The sequence below is a fragment of the Dermochelys coriacea genome, chromosome 16 (assembly GCF_009764565.3).
Source record: "Dermochelys coriacea isolate rDerCor1 chromosome 16, rDerCor1.pri.v4, whole genome shotgun sequence".
Taxonomy (NCBI): Eukaryota; Metazoa; Chordata; order Testudines; family Dermochelyidae; genus Dermochelys; species Dermochelys coriacea.
The window spans coordinates 21,797,380-21,819,469 of NC_050083.1; the positions used below are offsets into that span (position 1 = coordinate 21,797,380).

The following is a 22,090-nucleotide window of genomic DNA, read 5'->3' on the forward strand; positions in this document are numbered from 1 at the left end:
GGAGGTAGAGATGATTAAAGTCTGGGAAGAAGAACAGAGCTCTGGTCTCTTTTGTCTGCCTCAGTTTCACTTTATTGTCACTATCTGAATAATCCAACAAAAGATTCCATTCTACGGCATTGTAAGTCCCACCGCTATCATGCCAGTGCAAACTCTCTCACTTCTGGGTGTGCATATACCAGGTGTCCTTCACAGCAATCTCATTTCCCCCAGTTCACTGTGGTAGGCTTCCATCCAATACCTCAACCCTTCTGAGTCTCATTTTTGTATTCCTTGTTACCTGCCTATGTTTATCCTAAGAGCTCAGAAAATATTTCTAATTAATTATTTGTGAAAAGTACTTAATTGGGTAGACAATGCAGGACTATTGTCACAAATCACCAAAGGAAATGAAACCCCACACTGAAAACAAATTCATAAATTCTAAATAAATTAACTTTCTTGGACTAAAACAGTTCAATCCACCTATTATCATAATGTATTCTCTACTTCAGTTTTCCACGGTCACAAACAGAATGAAAATGTGATTTATAACATAAATTATAACTTTTTCTTAATGCAGAAACATTATTATATAATCCATCTGAACACTCTTTTGCTACAAATCATTTTATTATTGCAATATCTGTGCAATATCCCAAAGTACATGGCATCAAACTGAGATAAGAAGAGGAAAAAATTACATCCTTCCCCAGTTTTCACAAGCAGAAAATTATTCAATCTTTAGGCAACACTTTTCCTATAATACCTTAACATTTAAATGAGGTCTTGTTTAGTTCCATTTACATAGTATGTTTGCATACAGTAATATGCATTGATTTACAAGATGAATCCAGTTTATGTTCTTTAAAAAGATCAGGTCTCTATAAATAGATTGGCTCAGTTATTTTAATGTCAGCCAGTGATTCATCTATTATTGTTACAAACTTTCAAAATTATACAGTGTGAAGATAACAATATTTTAGACCCGCTTTAGTGCTTCACTTCTTCAAATTACAAGATGCTCAGTCAGTAACTGCCAATCTAGGCCCTTTGCAAGTGTATAGAAAACAGAAGCATCTTCGTATCTGGATGCCCCCCAGAATCTAGAGGAGTTGTTTCATTTACAAGCAAGATCCCTATATATTAAGGCACACCGGGAGAGATTACATGGAATTTGGCCAACTTATGGCTGTGACTTTATTTAAATACATAATCGCACACACAAAATACAGATATGTTTAAATTTTCTTATATCTCTGCATGCACTTAAAATCACTCCAGTAAATTACGAGGCAGAGAGCTCTAATGAACTAAAAGAACAGTGCTGGTTGCACCCAGCTACCGAGTTCTAATTGTGTCTCTGCCAATGACATGTTATGGGGCATTCAACAAATTGGTTAACCGCTAGAAGTCCCAGTTTCCTTACCTGGTAAAGGGAAAAAAACGTAGGTTGGGGTGACAATATTTAATTATCTCCCTCAATGGAGTGTTTGTGAGGATTAATGAATGAATGAATGTTTGAACACTTTGAAAACATAAAGCTCTACATAAATGCTACGTGATAGCTAGCTACTCATACCACAGCCAGCACAGTGATAGCAGAGAGCTCCCATCTCCACAATATGCTATTTTTCCCACCTGCTTATATTTAATTTCTCACCCATTTTGTCCTAACATAGGAAAGAACAATTCCTCCTTGGATGCATGTCTGATGAATATCTCAGGGAATTCCCTCATCTCGATCTAGCACTGGCAGTCCTTTTACTACCTTGCTCAAAGCAGGACAAGATGGTACTAATAATGCTGGTAATCAGTCTATAGTAGCACTTGCTAGACTAATGCAGGAAGAGCTCCTCAAAATTCTCTGTGTAGACAAGACCCTTGCAGACAACCAATAAGCTCAGGTTCCAGTTCCAAGAGCAAAATGTTTGTATCAGAGGGCAAATTAATGTGTTAAAAATGTTTCTTAAAAGCAACACTTTCTCACACATTTAAGAGAAGAGGTATTTTATGAGCCATTAAAAAACCCCTCACCTTTGTGCAAAGAAAACACACAAGAAATTCCTGCCCATCAAATACTTTTCCCAAAAAGTGGTAAGAACCTTTAAGCAGGCACTTAAATGAAAATCTCATCTCAGCCCTAACTATGGGTATCGTGTCAGCACTGCTGAACTACATACTGTACTGTACATCTTAGCCACCTCGTGGCCAACTTGACCATGGCATGTCTGGAGAATGCAGCCATTGAGACCCTGCACATTTGCATTAAGGGCATGCAATTCACCCAGCTTCTACCCTAGATTTAAAGCCAGCAGGAGAAAAGTAAAGGAGTAAACGTATGAGCATAAGCAACAGAAGCCTGATCATTTGCGTGAGCAGAAGAAATCTCTGACTCTCCAGGTGTCAAATCCTCCCCCACAAAATGTGCTACACAGATTACTATTCTGCCTGAAGTTTGCCACGGGTCTGTCTGAGGCCTCCGTCTGTTTTTGCAGGGGTCATTTTACATGCAGAGTCAGAAATAAAGGCAAACTAGCAAAGAAATCCTCATTATATTTATATAGGAGTTATAATCTCATTATTACTCCTCATTATAGCTACAGGTATATAGGAGCTAGGTATTATCATTATATCATGCCCATGACATGTTTCAAGCTTCAGCTGCTTTTTGTTTAAGTCCTCCTTAAACAATTTTTCTTCTTGTAAGTGGCAAATGCATTCAAATCTTCCCTTAAAACACCTTGTGTTTTCATTGATAATTCACCAAAAACAAAGAAAAATTTCCAAAAGTCAAAATTTGCACCACCTTCAAACCTGGGCCTCCACCCTGCCAACCAGTGAATTGTGAATGGGCTAAATTATCACTGGTGTAATCCAAATGACTTTATTGTGAAAACAAGAGTCATACTAGAAAAAGTTTAGGAAGTTTAACTGTAGGATTGCTATTAGATTCTTATTAAATATTTGTATAATGATAGTGCTCAGAAGCTTCAGTCAGGTCATGTGCTAAGTGATACAGCAATACATATGAATATATGGTCCCTCTTCCAAGGAGCATACTATCTAAGAAAATATTCACATACCGTACAGTACATGTATCAGCTTCAACACCATATTAAAAAAGACAGTGTGTTGGCAGTGCTGTTATTTTTTGCTCAAAATCTCTTGTATACACTGTCACAATACATTATTGTGCAGATCGAGGGACATGATCGTTCCCCTCTATTCGACATTGGTGAGGATTCATCTGGAGTACTGTGTCCAGTTTTGGGCCCCACACTACAAGAAGGATGTGGAAAAACCGGAAAACATCCAGCGGAGAGCAACAAAAATGATTAGGGGACTGGAACACATGACTTATGAGGAGAGGCTGAGGGAACTGGGATTGTTTAATCTGCGGAAGAGAAGAATGAGGGGGGATTTGATAGCTGCTTTCAACTACTTGATAGGGGGTTCCAAAGAGGATGGATCTAGACTGTTCTCAGTGATAGCAAATGACAGAACAAGGAGTAATGGTCTCAAGTTGCAGTGGGGGAGGTTTAGGTTGGATATTAGGAAAAACTTTTTCAATAGGAGGATGGTGAAATGCTGGAATGGGTTACTTAGGGAGGTGGTGGAATCTCCGTCCTTAGAAGTTTTTAAGGTCAGGCTTAACAAAGCCCTGGCTGGGATGATTTAGTTGGGGATTGGTCCTGCTTTGAGCAGGGGGTTGGACTAGATGACCTCCTCAGGTCCCTTCCAACCCTGATATTCTATGATTCTATGATTGTATCTTTCTTGTTATTGCCCAGTCCCTAAACCAAAGCTGAAATAGATAATGATGTTCTCAAATAAATGCTACATGTTTATTCAGCATGATAAATTTTTACGTTTTTTCCTCCTTTTGGCATTTTTGGATATAACTGAAGGTTGCTATCATTATAAGTTCAGAAAGTCTAAAAACTAATGGTAATTACTAGGTACCTACTAAGCATACTCAAGTTTTCATCTTCTTTCCAATAGTTTTTTTAAGTGCCCATCATCAAGAATAAGTTAAATTCACACTAGGGTACTAAGAAATTACTGCTTTTATTACACTGATCTTTTGTGTTCGTGACTAGATTTAGTGCACCTCATAAAGTTCAGTTCAAGTACCGAATAACAATCAACACAGCCATTACTCACCTACAGCACCATAAAAATGATCAAGTCAAACATACAGTAAATCTGTACCTCTTGACGTATTCAAAGGGTTTCAGAAATGGAGCAGATTTCCTTAGCCCTGTTGCAGCCATTATGTGCCCACAGTCAACCTTAACACACCTGCCCCTATGTAATTATTTTCCTTCCTCTTCTTTTCTGCTAACTTTCCCTGAAAGATGTGACTTAATTGGCAAACCACATTTTGCCCTCTTTTGTTGAACTCCTTTCTGTTCTAGAGCTTTTTAAAGGTTCCTAGTAAACTCTCAGTGGCTTCTGTGTCACACAAACCGCATTATCGGAAGTCATGCTCAAAGTGGAAAATGGCTGCAGCTCTTTCCAAAGTAAGAACGTAAACCAAAAGCACCACCACTCACTGCATGTATTCAAACTGCTATAAAAAATATTGGGTGAAATTTTCAAAAGTGCCTACATGATTTCAGAGCCTACATTCCATTTACCTTCCCTTTTGAAAATAGGACTTAGGCTCCTAAGTCATCATGGCTTTTTTGGAAATGTTGCCAATTATCTAATTAATCCTCATACCACCACAGTGAGTTATGTAAATCTCATCCCAATTTTACTAAGGGGGACTGAGACACAGAGGTTAAGGGTGGAATTTTCAAAAACGCTCAGTGTTGGCCTAACTGTCCTCCCACTGAAGTCCATAGTAAAACTCGCAGAGATTTCAATGGAAGCAGAGTTAGGCCAACACTGAGCATTTTGGAAAAGCCCACCTTAAGTGTCTTAACCAAGTCAACAAGGTGAGCCAGTAGAAGAGATGCAGATTAAAACTAGGGAGTTCCCATCTTCCAGACTCCTCCTTAGTCCACTAGACAATACTACTAAATAACCTGCTCAGCAGGGCATATTTAAAAAAGATTTCAATGCACCAATCTGAATATTTTCTCTCTAAGGATGGCACTAATGTCATATGACAGGATGATATGCCTATTGTATTTATATAGTGTGTGCATTTTAAATCTGTAGTAAAAAATGAGGCAACTCCCAGTATATTACACATGTATGAATGAGAATGAACTACCACCATCAAAACAGAGCCCATCTCTGTGTGTCATTGAATGACATGATCAGGTTCCTAAAGTATAATACATATCTACAGAAGAGCTAAGTAATTTTAGCTCTCACCACCATTAAAGTGCATGTGCCACATACATAATAACAAATATAAAGATGGGGCTTAGATAACCAGTGTTAGATGTAACAATGGGCCCAAAAGTGCTACCAGAACTAAAACTGCGCAACTAACTAGTAATACAGTATAACACTTTTTGCTCCTAGTGATGTATGTCCAAATTTATGGCAACTTTTTCTGCAGGAAAACCGGTTGCACTAATCTACTTTATATATAACCAAAAATGAAAAAAAAAATTACTAAGATCACGTCTATTTTCTAAACAAACATTTTTAGGGACAAATTTTCAGACCAGCTTCAAGTTGGCCTCTGAATTTATGCACACATTTTACACGTGCATATGTCTGAGCTGCAAAAGACAGCATCCAACTGCAAAAGCTAAATGGCTGAACATCCACATTAGACAGTGCAGTCAACTGCAATCATAAAGTGAAAATTTGTCCCCAATGGTCTCCAGAAACATCATTTAGTTGCCAATCACTGGCTCGTGGTACTTTTCTTTCACTTTGTAAACGTAAACATCTTGTTAGAAGAAACTATAGAGTATACTTTGTACTTTCAATGAGTTCACAGTAGTTCTTCATATCAAACATTTATGTCTAGCCTCTCCAAGTGCCTAGTAATTGTAAATGCCAGGCCATTGCCTGCTCTCATGAGACTGTCATGCTAGGTTACACAAAGCATCTGTTTTTGGAACAAGACTGTTTCGTGAAAACTCTAGAGATAATGGTCTGTTTTTTGTATATATGCAACCACAACGTGTTCACTGTAGCTGAATATTTCTATATGTGACCAATTTCTTAAGAGACACAGTACTCAAAAATTCTAATGAAGTACACTATAATGAGGCACCCCTATATGTTCCTCATATTCTCTCTGTAATACCAGAATATACAGCAGTTAAATTGTTCCCTGAACCTAGTGCCTGTAGAGATTGTGCTTAATCCTGCAAAGGAGTTCTTTTCAAAATTTCATACATATGGATCTTCCCATCTGCTAGATGGTAACCTGCAATTTCTCATCAGCAAGTTATTCATCGGCTATTCAGTTGGCTACTGTAAATTTGACTGGAATAGGTGTGCTGGCACACATACCAACAATCCTCCTTCCTATGTAGCACAGATGCTGTGGATTCTATTAAATATGAGAGAAGCTGTGATATAAAAGACAAGGATAAGATTCCCATCATCAAATAAATAGGGACAATGTACCAATATGGTTAATAAACAGGCTTTATACATAGTCTTGTGAATATCAATAAGCAGATATAATGAAGTAAGAATAGTGAGCTCCATCAAATAAGAATTCCAAAAATGTAAGCTTGTCAACTAGGTGATCCCACTGACAGTCCCAAATATAACAAGAAATGTTATAGCAATCTCCGGTATACTCATCATAGACAAGGGACCAAGCAAAAACACTCAAGATTCCCTGAACGAGCCAGAAGAGTTCCATCACAAAAGAAAAGCTACAGTTATTTCCAGAACTCCCAACACATTGGGATTCTAATTGCTGGCACAACTTAGAAGAGTTGTTCTCCACAGCAATATCCAAAACTGTAAAATTAAATGAATAAAATTTAAATAATAATAAAAAAATTGTGAAAACTAAGTTTTTTTTCTGGCTGGTGCTGGAGGAATAGCTGGCAGGAGATTGCTATTGTCTCTGTCCAGCAAGTGGCACAGCAGATAAGGATAATGTTATATTTGTTTTCAATTAAGTAAAGCAGAAATGAATAAATTATCACTAGCTTTCTTCTCTTACATGGAAGATCTGGTGGTGGTTGCACAGAACACGGCATATTCTGCAGTTGCCAAAGAGCATACATAAATGTAAGCAAGAAACAAAAGAGATATACTCTATACAGGTTTATTGTTTCCTGTTAAAAGATTTCTTCAGGAATTTAATAATCCCAAATTTTGATTTTATTGCAACTGGGCCTCAAACTAAACTTTTGCTACTCCAAAACCAAAACGAACGGCTCTACTTGGCTTACAACAGTCATAATTTTGCTTTCACTTTAACCGAGTCTTTATGGCTTCCAGTGAACTTTTGCTGTTCTGAAAATATTGCATACTTTTTAACTGCAAATTCAAGATTATCTTGCACTGTACATTAATCTGTTAAGGTGGCCAATTATATTTTCAGTTTAGCAGTATTAAAGCTTTGGTTTTGTTGCAATTTCAGTGGCTGTGCTAGCTGCTAGCTCTTTAAATTTAATTTTCAGAGGGAATCCTCAGGAGCCAGTTGTTAGACTGATCAACTCCAGGAGAAATCAACTATGCCAATTCTTATTGGTTTGTGCGGGTGGCTGACTTCATATGTGGCGTAGCTGAAGCATTGGTCATCATATCTCCATGGTTAAGAAAAAGAGGTATGGCCTGCTGAGACCATAGCTCCCATCGTACAATCTTGAGCTGAGAGCCCAGACCTCCTTATTAAAAATTATGGCTACTGTATGCCCCATTTTATGGAAACTTGGGTGTGGCCCTCAGTTTTATAATCAAAGGCCTGATCCTGTCAGGTGCAAAGTCCATCCTGAGAATTACTTGACAGTTTGTGACTAATATGTCAATTTCAACTTATTTTCTTTTACAAAACAATAAATCTGGACGATCAAACAGCTCCAAATTTAACTTTTGGAGTAGAAAGTGAATTAAAAGTGGCTGAAAGGACCACAAGCTGCATTGAAATGTCAGTCCCTGGGAATTCCATGGCAAGGTGACAATTTAAAACTGGTATTTTTCAGCGCTTCACTCTACAAGCCCATTTCCAAAGGTTATCTTAAAAGTTAATGGGCAAGAACATGAAAACCATAATGGACACAGGCCCAGAATATTGTGTGCATTTCAATACTGCCAATTGGTGCATGATGATGACATCACAAAAACCCAATTAGCCAATCAGAATGTGGTTTTGGGAAAGCTGAGTCCCCAGCTGATCTCTAATACCACTTCAGTTACTATTGTAATAACATCTTGTTGAGTTTATTACTCGCATACATAACATATACTCTGTATCTCTCTGGGTTAAAAAAAGACGTGCAGTTTAGCTAAAAAATTTACTGGCTATCCAAGAATCGACCATTACATAAAGTCACGTGCTGTTTACTAACTATGCTGTTTATGAACACCGGTGGAGTATTTTCATTTTGTGCCATTACTAAGTTAAAGTTAACTGGGAAATTTAATCACCAGAGTGCTTCCCTCTCTTCTGTATTAGCTGAAGACATCCATGCTGGACATGGCACTCTGGACACTTTCAGGGGGGAGAGTTACAAAGGCATAACTGGGAATAAGGCAATCAACTTCCAATGAACAACTAGCTGTCCTTTGTGCTTTCGATATTCTCCTCCCCAATCTGTTACTGCCTCTCACTGCTCACATTTTTCCCACCCCAGGGACTCAGTCAAGTAAGCTTATTGCTATTTCTATTATAACCGATGATGGCCACATTATGGTCATCTTTGTCCCGTTTCCTGTAGCATAGGGACAGAAATACTAGATGCTTACTAACTAATCGTATATACTGGTAAAAGAATAGAGTTGTAGGTTATCAAACATATTCTTAGCCCTCTAAGTGTAACCACATCTCCTCATCACTAGAATACCTGACTACTGCAAACTTTGAAAACTGAAGATTTAATCGTGGCAATCTGCTTGAGACTGGAGGAAATCTTTGCTTTGAGTCCATGCAGGTATCTGGAAGGCTGAAATTAAAAAGCATAAAGAGGCTATTAATGTATCAAATGCAAATAGTCATTTTTCAGAGCTAATGAAGCCCAGGTGTCCAACCTTTGCATACTGAGGGCCACATTGGCAGTTTGCCAGCAGCCTGAAGCTTGTGCCCAATATATATGAATATAGACAATTTTAAAATCACAAATATTACACACAACCACAGTATTTTGCTTATATTTTTATCTTCCTTAAGAAATTATTTGCCCCTATGTTGTTTGCATTCTTTACATCAAAAGTCTGCAGCTTTGACTTCAGCTTGTAGCTACAGGAGAGGATGGACAATTCATATAATCTACTTTGAGGGTTTGTTTTATCCTATATAAAAATTACAGTTTTGAAATTAACCTTTTCAATTCTCATTTTCAAGATTCTGATCCAGGACAGTTGTCTAAGTTTTATGGAATCTTTAGTATGAAGCTAGAGCTAATCTTTATCTAGCTTAATCAAACTATCTGCTTGCTCCTTAACCAGTTCCCAGTGGGATACTGAAAATGAACACATGTCCGTGTGGCTCCAGAAGAATCCAAGATGGCTATGGGAACACCTATCTTCCAGCAAGCATGCACTGATCATGGGTTCTTTTCAAACTATTTCAAGGATTTCACATTTGAAAAGCAATTTAATATTCGTATCAAAAGTGATTGAGAAGGTAGTGGTTCCCATTTGACCCCTAATTCAGAGAAAAAAAATGGTTACCTACCTTTCATAACTGTTATTCTTCAAGATGTCCATTCCATTCTAGGTGTGTGCACGCCCATGTGCGCGGTGGTCGGAGAGTTTTGCCTTAGCGGTATCCGTAGGGCTGGCTGTGGCGCCCCCTTGAGTGCCATGCTCATGCACTGGTATGTCAGGCACTGTCCCTACGCCCTCTCAGTTCCTTCTTGCTGGCAACTCCGAGAGAAGGGCAGGAGGGCGGGTAATGGAATGGACATGAGTAACAAATCTCAAAGAACAACAGTTACAAGAGGTAGGTAACCGTTTTTTCTTCTTCGAGTGCTTGCTCATGTCGATTCCATTCCAGGTGATTCACAAGCAGTAACAATGGAGGTGGACTCAGAGTTCACAGTCTTGCAGCTTTAAGCACTGTTTTGCCAAAGCCAACATCATCTCGAGCTTGCTGAGTCAGTGCATAAGGGGACAGATGACCAGGTAGCAGCCCTACAGATTTCTTGGATTGGTATCTGTGCCAGGAAGGCTGCTGACAACACTTGTGCCCTAGCTGAGTGTGCCATCATGATTGTTGGCTGAGGCACCTTTGCCAGCTCATAGCAGTAGCGGATGCAGACCGTGATCAGGACAAAATCCTCTGAGCAGCCACTGGGTGACCTTTCATTCTGTCTGCCATCACAATGAAGAACTGTATTGACTTACGGAATGGCTTTGTTTTATCTATGTAGAAGGCCAGCGCTCTCCTGACGTCCAGGGTGTGTAGCCTGCACTCCTCATCTGACACATGAGGCTTTCGAAAGAAGATGAGTAAGTATGTGTCCTGGCCAGTATGAAACTGGGAAACAACCTTAGGCAGAAACTATGGATATGGTCTCAGCTGTACCTTATCCTTGTAGAAGACCATATAGGGTGGCTCCAAAGTAAGCACCTGCAGGCCAACGTTATCAAGACCGGGAACAAAACCTTCCAGGAGAGAAGCAGGAGATAGTAGGAAGCCAGAGGCTTAAAGGGAGGCCCCATGAGCCTCAACAGCACAAGATTCAGGTCCTGGGGGGGATGGGATCCCAGACTCGTGGGTAGAGATGCTACAGATCTTTCAAAAAAAGTCCCATCATGTCATGAGCAAAGATCGACCTGCCTTGGAACGGAGGATGGAAAGCCGAGATAGCGGCGAGGTGGACCTTGATCGATGACAGGGACAAAACTTGGAGTTTGAGGTGCAGCAGATAATCCAGGATCTCCTGCAGTGGGACCTGCTCAGTCCAATTACCATACACGTGGGTGGGTGCACACCTAGAATGGAATCGACATGAGCAAGCACTTGAAGAAGAACAAAGGGCTGCTTGTTCTTACAGATAGGATTAAAGGGTTAAAGATGGAAAAGACTTATTTAGAGTGTAAGCTCTTTGAGACAAGGACTGTCTAGTACTCCGGGTTTGTACAGTGCCTGGCACAACGGGGCCCCAGCACTGGCTGGCTCTTAGGCACTGACCTAACGAACATGATTATTACTAATAACAAAATCTCCCTGAAAGTAGAAGCTATTAGTTTCCAGAAAGGGGACATTTCATATCGTAAACCAAGAAGACAACATTTGATCTTAGCCAAGAGGCCAAAATATGGGTTACAGAAAATTATTATTATTATTGAATAATAACAAAATAGAGGCATTGCTGTTGGGTTCTTCAATATAGCTGTCACTTAGAATTTCCTTTCGTTCTTTCTCTAGTCACCATGGCTGTAAACCACCAACCTGCTTTGGGAACCTGGGTAAAAATGTCTGAAAACCAATTTACTATTTGAAACTTGTATTAGAATAGCTCTTAAACACAGTTAGAATTTAAAAAGTTTATCAAAAACATATTTCTTTTTCCAAGCACTACTGGATGTCTCATACACCTTAGAATGACATATTTTAATTCTTAATAGATTTTCCTAATGCAGTGATCAGAACAACTATACTTAATTCAAACCTCCATTGCTAAATCTTGAAATTGCATTAAGTAAAAACACAATTTAGTTCTTTCAAAGACCTTTCATTGTTTTTTTATAGTACAATAAAATTTAGTTTTAATTTGTTTTGTATTAGCATTTACTTTTTCTCTCAGATTGTTACAATATTTCTATTTTGATATGCTGTAGAGCTTAATTATATTAATAATATTATATATTCAAACTGTGAGGAAAAGTAATTCAAAGTGGTAATGATGATGTCTGAGAATTTTGCATTTTAAACAATTATACGCATGCTAAGAATAAACCACACCAAAATCAAAGGCTTGTATGAGCAACCTACAAACATGAGAGTTCTCATCCACATTTGTGAAATTTAATCAGCATAAAGTGGCCTATTCTACACACTCATATTAACCACAAACATGTTCACAAAACATATTCAAAGCTAAATTTTCAGTTACTACCCTAGATACCAAAATTGGTAGTTTTACTTTCTGGAGATTTAATCCATTCAAGTTATACACAACCAATTTCTGTTCACTGGTTGATTTAAATATGTGGTCTTAATGTGGCTAATTAAATAAAACTACCTAGCTAAGTGGATCAGAGCCAGACACACAGTCAGCTTAAGTTTGATCTGCATTTTTTTGGCCAAGGAAACAATGCACAATATATTTTCCTACCCTACTGCTAGATAAATTTTCCTTGTTTGCAAATGCATCATTACATTTTTCTCTGTGCTTCAGCTGCCATCTGCCATTTATGCAACACAAGGGTAAACTGGGTGACATAACTCCCAAAGGGTCATTCAATCAAGGAACAGTGTGAGCACTGTCATATGTGCATTAATGAAGAGGAGAAACTATAAAAAATTTCCAGAAACAAAGGCCAAGGAGAGAGCAATCAGATAGACAATTTATGGCAGAATTTCCACTTCCATTTCCACCATTATTTCAACAACTAATTGCAAAATACACATGAGCACAAGACATATCCCATTTTTCTAACGTTGCCTGTGAGGTATGGTCCAATAAACAACTAAAGAGGAAACACAAAATCAAAACCTGACGTTCAAGAAGACTCCTATGCAACATTTTCCATCCATTTCTTACCTGCTCCAAAAAGCAACTTCCAAGCAATGGCTCATTCAGTCCTTGATTCTGGAAGTCCCCTGTATTAATGCACAAGGTTATTATGCTGCAGTGTAAGTGTGACTGGATGCTATGCATGGGCACAAGGCTAAACACAAACCATAGCTAGATACGTTTCAAGCTTGCTCCGCAGCCATTCAAATATGCAGGATAACAAAGCAGTGGGGTACAGGGATAAAGAATGGGTGTGTCTGAAGGGACATGAAGTGAAATCAACAGGAGTTAGGTCATTGATCTCAATGGGACCAGGATTTCATCCATGGTGTTAAGCACTGTCTTTTATCTTGGCTCACATACATACTCTTACTGATAGGAAGAAGTAACCTGGGGATTGTTCTCATTAATGCAGGGGCGGGTTCCCCTGTATTCTTTGTTCTGCTCATCACCTTGTGCCTGGATGCAGAGTGTTGCACACCAGTGCTGTGCAGGGTCAAGCCTTGAGACTCATTTTTATGTAAAATTACACTGCTATGACAGCATGAACAACTTTACAGTAATTCAAACTACCAAGCCACAAAGCTGACAAATCAACTAAAGAAGGAACTCCTCCTGCCATACAACATCCTGCACTATGCTGGCACTCTCCCTCAGTCAAAACTCCAAGCAACAATTAAGCCTTGCCAGCATACCCTAAACTTCAAACTGTCTCTGCTGGACCAAAAGTTGGAACAAACTCTAGGACTTCAGTCCCCTAAAATTCTTACCAATCCCCCTCAGATAGAGAGAATGTCCCAGTTGAACTCAACTGCCAGGATGGTGCATATGGAAAGAGGCTGGTTTTAATGTGGTGAAGACTCAAACCATACCTGCCTTTTTAAACCAAAACCGACTTTCTGAATTGCTTCTGGAAGTGCACTGGTAGCTATACATGCAAACATGCCTACTAGACTTCTTAATTACACATTTAACATACTTGCTAGAACATTGTGTATTGCAATTCAAATTCTCACAACCCCACTTTGAACCTTGTTAATTAAAAAAAAAGGAAAGAGGGAAATTAGATTTTCTCTTGCTGGGGTTCTTAGCCCTGGGTGTGTCATGGAAACAGCTTATTTTATCTAATGGGTTGATACATATATCTAGAGCTTTCAGATCATTCTTCTCTTGGTACTGGTGATTAATAACATATTCTTTGAACACAGAAGTAGTAAGATTTGTTCGGATGCCATTACAGTCATGTTTCATAAAGAACGTTTTGTGAACAACAGAGATCAGAATATACTTTTTAGGGAGTGCTCTGCAGGATAATGGTGCTGGTGAGGAATCCACCCCAATGGAACAATCTGGGGCAAATCCCCATGAAGAGAATCTTGCAGAGATTTCCTCTCCTTTAGTCCCCTCTCCATGGGTTTCCGGCCGAGGAGAACTAGGGCAGGGCATGGCAACTGAGCCATATATTTTGAAGATATTATTTAGAATGAATTGTTTTGACTGACATAGTTGAGTTGGACTAAATGAACAAAAGGTCAAATATCAGGTAATGCTCATAGTGGCATACAGAATAAAAGCAAAGTTTAATTTACATATTAATGTCTGACCTCAATACATTAATTTCTGTAATTCTGCAGCTCATGACAGATCTCTTTTTAGAAAGGATCAACAGTGGAGAAAATATTAACTACATCTTAAAAAAAGAATTTCAATTTTAATAAAGCTTATGGAAATGACATCTAAGACTACTTATCTTTTATACACGATTACTAATTTATTAATGTTTTTCCCTGTCTGTATTATATCCCCTTCATTCTTACTGGCCTTAATCTTAATGCAAATATACAAGTTGCTGAGGGACAAAAAAATTTGCAAATTTGCAACTACTAATTAAAGGTTTCAAGATTCACAACATTGTGTATACCAGTATCTAAAATTTAGCTGTCAAGTTCAGAGTAAAATTGGGAACGAGTTGCTATATTAATATATCCAAGAATGCTCACTTGGTGTATTTCCCATTTGGGGCATTGCTAAAAGTTAAGATTAAGCAATTTTTGCATCAGTTGACTGTTACTTACCTAATAAAAGGAAATGCAGTGTTCTGGATTCTTAAACTTTAATTATTCCCTCAGTTGAGCCTCTATTCTCAAAGCAATGGATATACTAATATAGCTCAAAAATGCTGGAGCTTTTGCATGACAAATGTATGTACACTAACATATTGTTGTAGTATTTGAGCACCTCCCAAGAACTGAAAACAAGCAATAGTATCTATAAAAACAACAAGGAGTCCGGTGGCACCTTAAAGACTAACAGATTTATTTGAGCATCAGCTTTCGTGGGTAAAAACCTCCCTTCTTCAGATGCATAGTATCTTGTCTCCCATATCAGTAGCTAGGAATCTGTTACCAGAGAGAGAGAGAGAGACAGACAGACAGAGTGTGTGGTTTTGCATTTAGTCCTAGATGCAGTGAGATCTGTGGTCACTCTCATCTTTTGGGGGAGTAAGTTCCATAGTTTAGGTTCAGCTCATGTGAAAATTTTGTCTCCTTTTCTCAAGACTCTGCCCTCATTTGTCCACATTTCATGGTACCATAAGAAGCAGCTCTTGAAGGAGAACATGGTCACAGGGGCCACTCTTACTGAAGGAATATCGGGCTCACAGAAACCATCCTCAAACTACTCACCACATTAAGGGCCAGTTTCCTCCAGGACACAACCTACTTTCTCCAAAAAATCTACACATTAACAACCTCCCTCAAAACACCACTTCTGCCACCCTGGATGTCACCTTCCTAGACATCAACATCCCTCACAATGATGGCAATGCTGCCTGTCTCAAATATCTACAAGACAATGGACAATACTGTTAACGTTAACAACCTCCACCCAAAACACATCACCAAGCTCATCCATTTCATCCTCACCCATAACAACTTTACATTCAACAACAAACACTTTGATCAAACCACGGGAACTGCCATGGGTTCAAGGATGGCTTCCCAATATATCAACCTCTTCATGGGCCATCTTGAGGAAACATTGCTAGACAAATGCAGCACAAAACCAAATGCTATAACCGAAATGCAATGATGGTGTTTTCATTCTCTGGACAGACGACCTAAACTGCCTCATAGATTTCCATCACAACTCTAACCACCACCATCCATCCATTAAATTCTCTCTAGAACACTCCCACACCAGCATCAACTTCCAGGACAATACAATCAGCTTCAACAAAAGACCCCTCCAGACAACTCTATACAAGAAACCTAAGGATCACCATACTTATTTTCATAGATCCAGTATCTACCCCAAACACACCAATAAATCGGTTATCTACAGCCACACACTCACATACCACTGAATATGTTCCAAGGAGAAAGTCCAGTATATGCATCTTAACCCACTGCAAACTACCTTCACCAAACAAGGACACTCCACCAGAGAAGTAGATCGCATAATGGAATGGGCCACTCAACTACCCTAAGTGAATCTGTTTCAATACAGGAGGGAAAAAAAAAGAAATCTCCAACTGCACACCACTAGTTGCCATCTGTCATCCCAAACTGGAACCCATACAGGATACCATTAGACAATTACAACCCATACTCGATGGGGACCACACCCTGAAATAAATCTTTCCCAAACCCTCTCTTCTGGCCTCCAAACACCCCCACCCCAAACTCACCAAGCTCATCTGCATCAGAAAGCTCCCCACAGACCAGGACATATCAACTCAAAGCAGCATCATACTGTGCCAGAACAACAGGTACAAAACCTGTAGACATATCTCTACTCCTACGATGATACGCCCCACAACACATCTTTCAGGATGCATGGCTCCTATACACGCCTATCACAATACGTGGTGTACCTCATCCAATGTGCTAAATGCCCCAATCACAGCTATGTGGGTGAAGCAAGATGATCAGAACGCTCTCATAGGAATTCACACAGGAAAATGATACAGATAAAAACACCATATCACCTGTGGGTGAACACTTTCCACTAAACAATTACTCCATACCTCACCTCTCAGTCCTCATCCTCAAAGGAGACCTGCATAACTCCTTCAAAAGATGAGTTTGGGAGCTTAAATTCATAACTTTCCTAGACACTAAAAATCCTGGACTTAATGAAAACACTGGATTTATGGCTCAATAGAACAATCTATAACCCACTAACCCTCTTTTGTCCTATGACTGCAGAGGTGTTACCAGTCCACTTCACATTTAATGGTCTCTTACAACATGTTTTAACTCCTTAAGCTTACCAATCTGTTCCACCTTATATTTAGTTGTGACACTCTGAGTATCTTTCCCAAACCTGAAGAAGAACTCTGTGTAAGCTTGGAAGCTTGTCTCTCTAATCAACAAATTCAGTCCAATAAAAAAATAGTACCTCACCCATCTTGTCTCTCTAATATATTGGGACTAACATGGATACAAAAACACTGCAAATAACTAATGTTATCATGTTGGGAGTGACATTTGATGTTAATGGAAGAGGATATTACTGTTAGTATGTATTATTTGTTAAGCACCTAAGAGAGCATACTCTGTGCTGTACAAGACACAGAAGATGATATGGTCCCAATCTCTAGGAGCCGAGTTAAATCATACATTACAATCATGGCATTGTTGACAGCCAACTAGTTCCAAATTACACCCAGCACTCTGAAGCAATTTTATAATAATAGAGCATTTTCAGAGATAACAGAATGTTATTAATTGGCTCTCCATTATTAATTTATATCCAAGTCATTACATACGTTTTCATATAACATTTATCTTCTGCATTTAAGACATTTTACATCAATTGAAAATCTTAATTTTTTTCTCTGTGATATTTCACATGGTCTATGCACTGGCGTGTCCAAAGTATTTCAGCTGTATTTAGTCTATTAGTAAATGCATCTACTGCTAGTAATTGATAAAAATAAATAGCAAAAGTCTAAGAACAGAACATTACTGTCTCATTAAAATGAGAAGTTCTCTGCCATGTTTACTGATTGGAGTATCTAGTTAAAATAATTAAACCATTGTACACCACAGAGGACAGACGTAAGGTACAGGAGTATTTGTTCAATGAGAAAACAATTTCACTGGTAACATTTTATAAATGAACAATTTGTCAGTTTGTTTTGAAATCCAGATTATCTGTCAAAATTTAATTTATTCAGGATTTGCTGGTATATTTACATTTCTGTAAATTTGGGAAAATGGCTTATTTGTTTGGAATCAGAAATTCTTCAGGCTATTTACAGCTTATACTGAAGATAGTCATTTATTTATTTATATACAGCACCCACCCCTGTAGCATCTGGGTACCTTACGTTAAGTACCATGGGGCAGACCTCAAAGACACACAGAGTTATGGTTCAAGGTCAAACAATCTCAAGCAGGAAATCTTTGCCAAATGTGACCCCAGGCCAGCACTCTGCACCAGAAACATACATGTGCTATACCCCTGAACCCTGAGGATGGCAGTAACCCACTCCTGGGCAGCCACATTTGGGTGAAAAAATTAAGGGGAATTTTTTTCCTTCCTTATGCCTGTAGCAGTTGCTTTAAACCCATGGAACTTCCTTGGGAAAAAATCATCCAGACTATGTGATGAGAGACAGAGGCATGACAGAGGAGCGCTCACCTCTGGGCATGCAATAAAGGCAATTAGGACATGGAAACAAACTTGGAGGTGGAAGGAATAGACAGGAAAAGCCTGTTCCACTTGAGGGATTTTGCTATACATCCTGCATGCATATTTTATGTCTGTGCAAGTGCTGAAGGACAATGCAGCAGGCCACCGCATATGTTAATGGTGAATCCTGCATAGGAGATGTTATGAAGCTTACTCATGCTTTTAGTGCCTCTAGATTGTATAACTCTAATGCACAGATTCGTGGTTCACCAAGCAGAATGATTACTAAGCTTCAGCTTGTGCAATCTTCCACTGCTAGCCAATGCATCTTTTACAAATAGGCAGACAAATAGGCATCTTGGAATGAGTTGCATCTATTTATAAGACATAGGGTTGGTTTAAATGTAATTCACATTTATATAGCACCTTTCATCTGAGGAGCTGAGAGCACTTTATAAATATTAACTAAGCCTAACACCACCCTTTTGAAGCAAGTAATTATTATCACCTTTATGAAGTACTATGGAGGCTAACAGTTTGATTTTCAGAGATGCTGAAGAGCTTCAGCTTTCATTGATAGCAGGAAAAGTTATACGGTAACTCTGCCCCTTTGAAGATCAGGCCCTCAGTAACTTGCCTTAGGTCACAGAGTGAGTCAGTGGCAAGCTGTGAATGGAACCCAGCAGTCATATTTTTAAATATAGTTCCATTTTTTCCCATTACCATTAACTTCAATGCACATCAGAGTCTTAATTGTACGACGTTCCAACTATTGAAACTAGGAATGCTGACAACTTTCCAGAGTGTTTACAAATTATTTTTTCTACTTCGAAGTGGGTACAAAAAGTGAAATCACTCTTAATAAGGTATTTAGCTTTTCAAATGAAAGAGCCAAATATAAACCTAGGACTTCAGTTGGACACTGTGTGGGAGCCAAGTTCCACTCTCACGAATTAAGCAGAATAGGGTAAATTTAACAAAACTGAAAATAATTTTGAGCCAAATCAGCTGGTAAGAAGAATTTAAACAGAAAAACGTGAATGATAATTGGGACTCATTTAAGAGCAGAGGACCCAAAAGCCACTAGCCCACAATCAAGAAAGAAGACTGTACTGGTTAAAAAACTGACCTACTTTAGAAGAAAAGGAGTACCCGTGGCACCTTAGAGACTAACAAATTTATTAGAGCATAAGCTTTCGTGAGCTACAGTTCACTTCATCGGATGCATTTGGTGGAAAAAGCAGAGGAGAGATTTATACACACACACACACACACACACACACACACACACACACACACCACACACACAGAGAACATGAAACAATGGGTTTATCATACACACTGTAAAGGAGAGTGATCACTTAAGATAAGCCATCACCAGCAGCAGGGGGGGGGAAAGGAGGAAAACCTTTCATGGTGACAAGCAAGGTAGGCTAATTCCAGCAGTTAACAAGAATATCAGAGGAACAGTGGGGGGTGGGGTGGGAGGGAGAAATACCATGGGGAAATAGTTTTACTTTGTGTAATGACTCATCCATTCCCAGTCTCTATTCAAGCCTAAGTAAATTGTATCCAGTTTGCAAATTAATTCCAATTCAGCAGTCTCTCGTTGGAGTCTGTTTTAGAAGCTTTTTTGTTGAAGTATAGCCACTCTTAGGTCTGTGATCGAGTGACCAGAGAGATTGAAGTGTTCTCCAACTGGTTTTTGAATGTTATAATTCTTGACGTGCTTACAGACAGCCCCCCAATCTGAAGCAAATACTCACCAGCAACCACACACCACATAACAGAACCACTAACCCAGGAACCTATCCTTGCAACAAAGCCCGTTGCCAACTCTGTCCACATATCTATTCAGGGGATACCATCATAGGGCCTAATCACATCAGTCACACTATCAGAGGCTCGTTCACCTGCGCATCTACCAATGTGATATATGCCATCATGTGCCAGCAATGCCCCTCTGCCATGTACATTGGCCAAACTGGACAGTCTCTACGTAAAAGAATGAATGGACACAAATCAGACGTCAAGAATTATAACATTCAAAAACCAGTTGGAGAACACTTCAATCTCTCTGGTCACTCGATCACAGACCTAGAGTGGCTATACTTCAACAAAAAAGCTTCAAAAACAGACTCCAACGAGAGACTGCTGAATTGGAATTAATTTGCAAACTGGATACAATTAATTTAGGCTTGAATAGAGACTGGGAATGGATGAGTCATTACACAAAGTAAAACTATTTCCCCATGGTATTTCTCCCTCCCACCCCACCCCCCACTGTTCCTCTGATATTCTTGTTAACTGCTGGAATTAGCCTACCTTGCTTGTCACCATGAAAGGTTTTCCTCCTTTTCCTCCCCCTGCTGCTGGTGATGGCTTATCTTAAGTGATCACTCTCCTTTACAGTGTGTATGATAAACCCATTGTTTCATGTTCTCTGTGTGTGTGTGTGTGTGTGTGTGTGTGTGTGTGTGTATAAATCTCTCCTCTGCTTTTTCCACCAAATGCATCCGATGAAGTGAGCTGTAGCTCACGAAAGCTTATGCTCTAATAAATTTGTTAGTCTCTAAGGTGCCACGGGTACTCCTTTTCTTTTTGCGAATACAGACTAACACGGTTGCTACTCTGAAACCTACTTTAGAAGGGGAGTGAAAGCAGCCATTAAAAATTAATAACATAATATATAAAATGAAACAAAGGAGAATCAATTAATATTTATAAGAAGCAAGGAACTGTAGAAAATTGATAAGGGAAGCAATGGGACAAGGAGAACTCTATGGCTTTCAGAATAAAGCACAAGAAGAGTTTTTAAATATATTAGGAACAAAAAGAATTCTGAGAATGGTATTGGTCCATTACCAGATGGAAATGATAGAAATATCAATCATAATGCAGAAAAATCAGAAGACTAACTTTCCCCATCCCCCACTGTTGAGTGGAAGATGGGAGGGATCAGCAAGGAAAGCTACCTAATTGAGGTCAGAACATGTAGGGATCAAGTGAGACAGGCTAAAAGTCGAGTAGAGTTGGACCTTGCAAAGGGAATTAAAACCAATAGTAAAAGGTTCTATAGCCATATAAATAAGAAGAAAACTAAGAAGGAAGAAGTGGGGCCGCTTAACACTGAGGATGGAGTGAAGGTTAAAGATAATCTAGGCATGGCCCAATATCTAAACAAATACTTTGCCTCAGTCTTTAATAAGGCTAAAGAGGATCTTGGGGATAATGGTAGCATGACAAATGGGAAGGAGGATATAGAGGTAGATATTACCATATCAGAGGTAGAAGCGAAACTCAAACAGCTTAATGGGACTAAATCGGGGGGCCCAGATAATCTTCATCCAAGAATATTAAAGGAATTGGCACCTGAAATTGCAAGCCCATTAGCAAAAATTTTTAATGAATCTGTAAACTCAGGAATAGTACCGAATGATTGGAGAATTGCTAATATAGTTCCTATTTTTAAGAAAGGAAAAAAAAGTGATCCGGGTAACTACAGGCCAGTTAGTTTGACATCTGTAGTATGCAAGGTCCTGGAAAAAATTTTGAAGGAGAAATTAGTTAAGGACATTGAAGTCAATGGTAAATGGGACAAAATACAACATGGTTTTACAAAAGGTAGATCGTACCAAACCAACCTAATCTCCTTTTTTGAAAAAGTAACAGATTTTTTAGAT

The 22,090-nt window shown here is 38.9% G+C and overlaps 1 protein-coding gene across 4 annotated transcripts in view; it reads right to left on the bottom strand.

The window, feature by feature from the left end:
- The window catches only part of TTLL11 (tubulin tyrosine ligase like 11), a 123,580-nt gene that overhangs the window by 25,378 nt on the left and 76,112 nt on the right, over positions 1–22,090 (bottom strand). For 2 of the 4 annotated variants that reach the window (XM_038374292.2, XM_038374295.2), the window contains one exon: positions 8,928–9,026. The exons of the other annotated variants lie outside the window; for them this stretch is intronic. In XM_038374292.2, the coding sequence (XP_038230220.1) occupies positions 8,928–9,026 (99 nt within the window). The remainder of the gene's footprint in view (positions 1–8,927; positions 9,027–22,090) is intronic. 4 annotated transcript variants of the gene reach the window in all.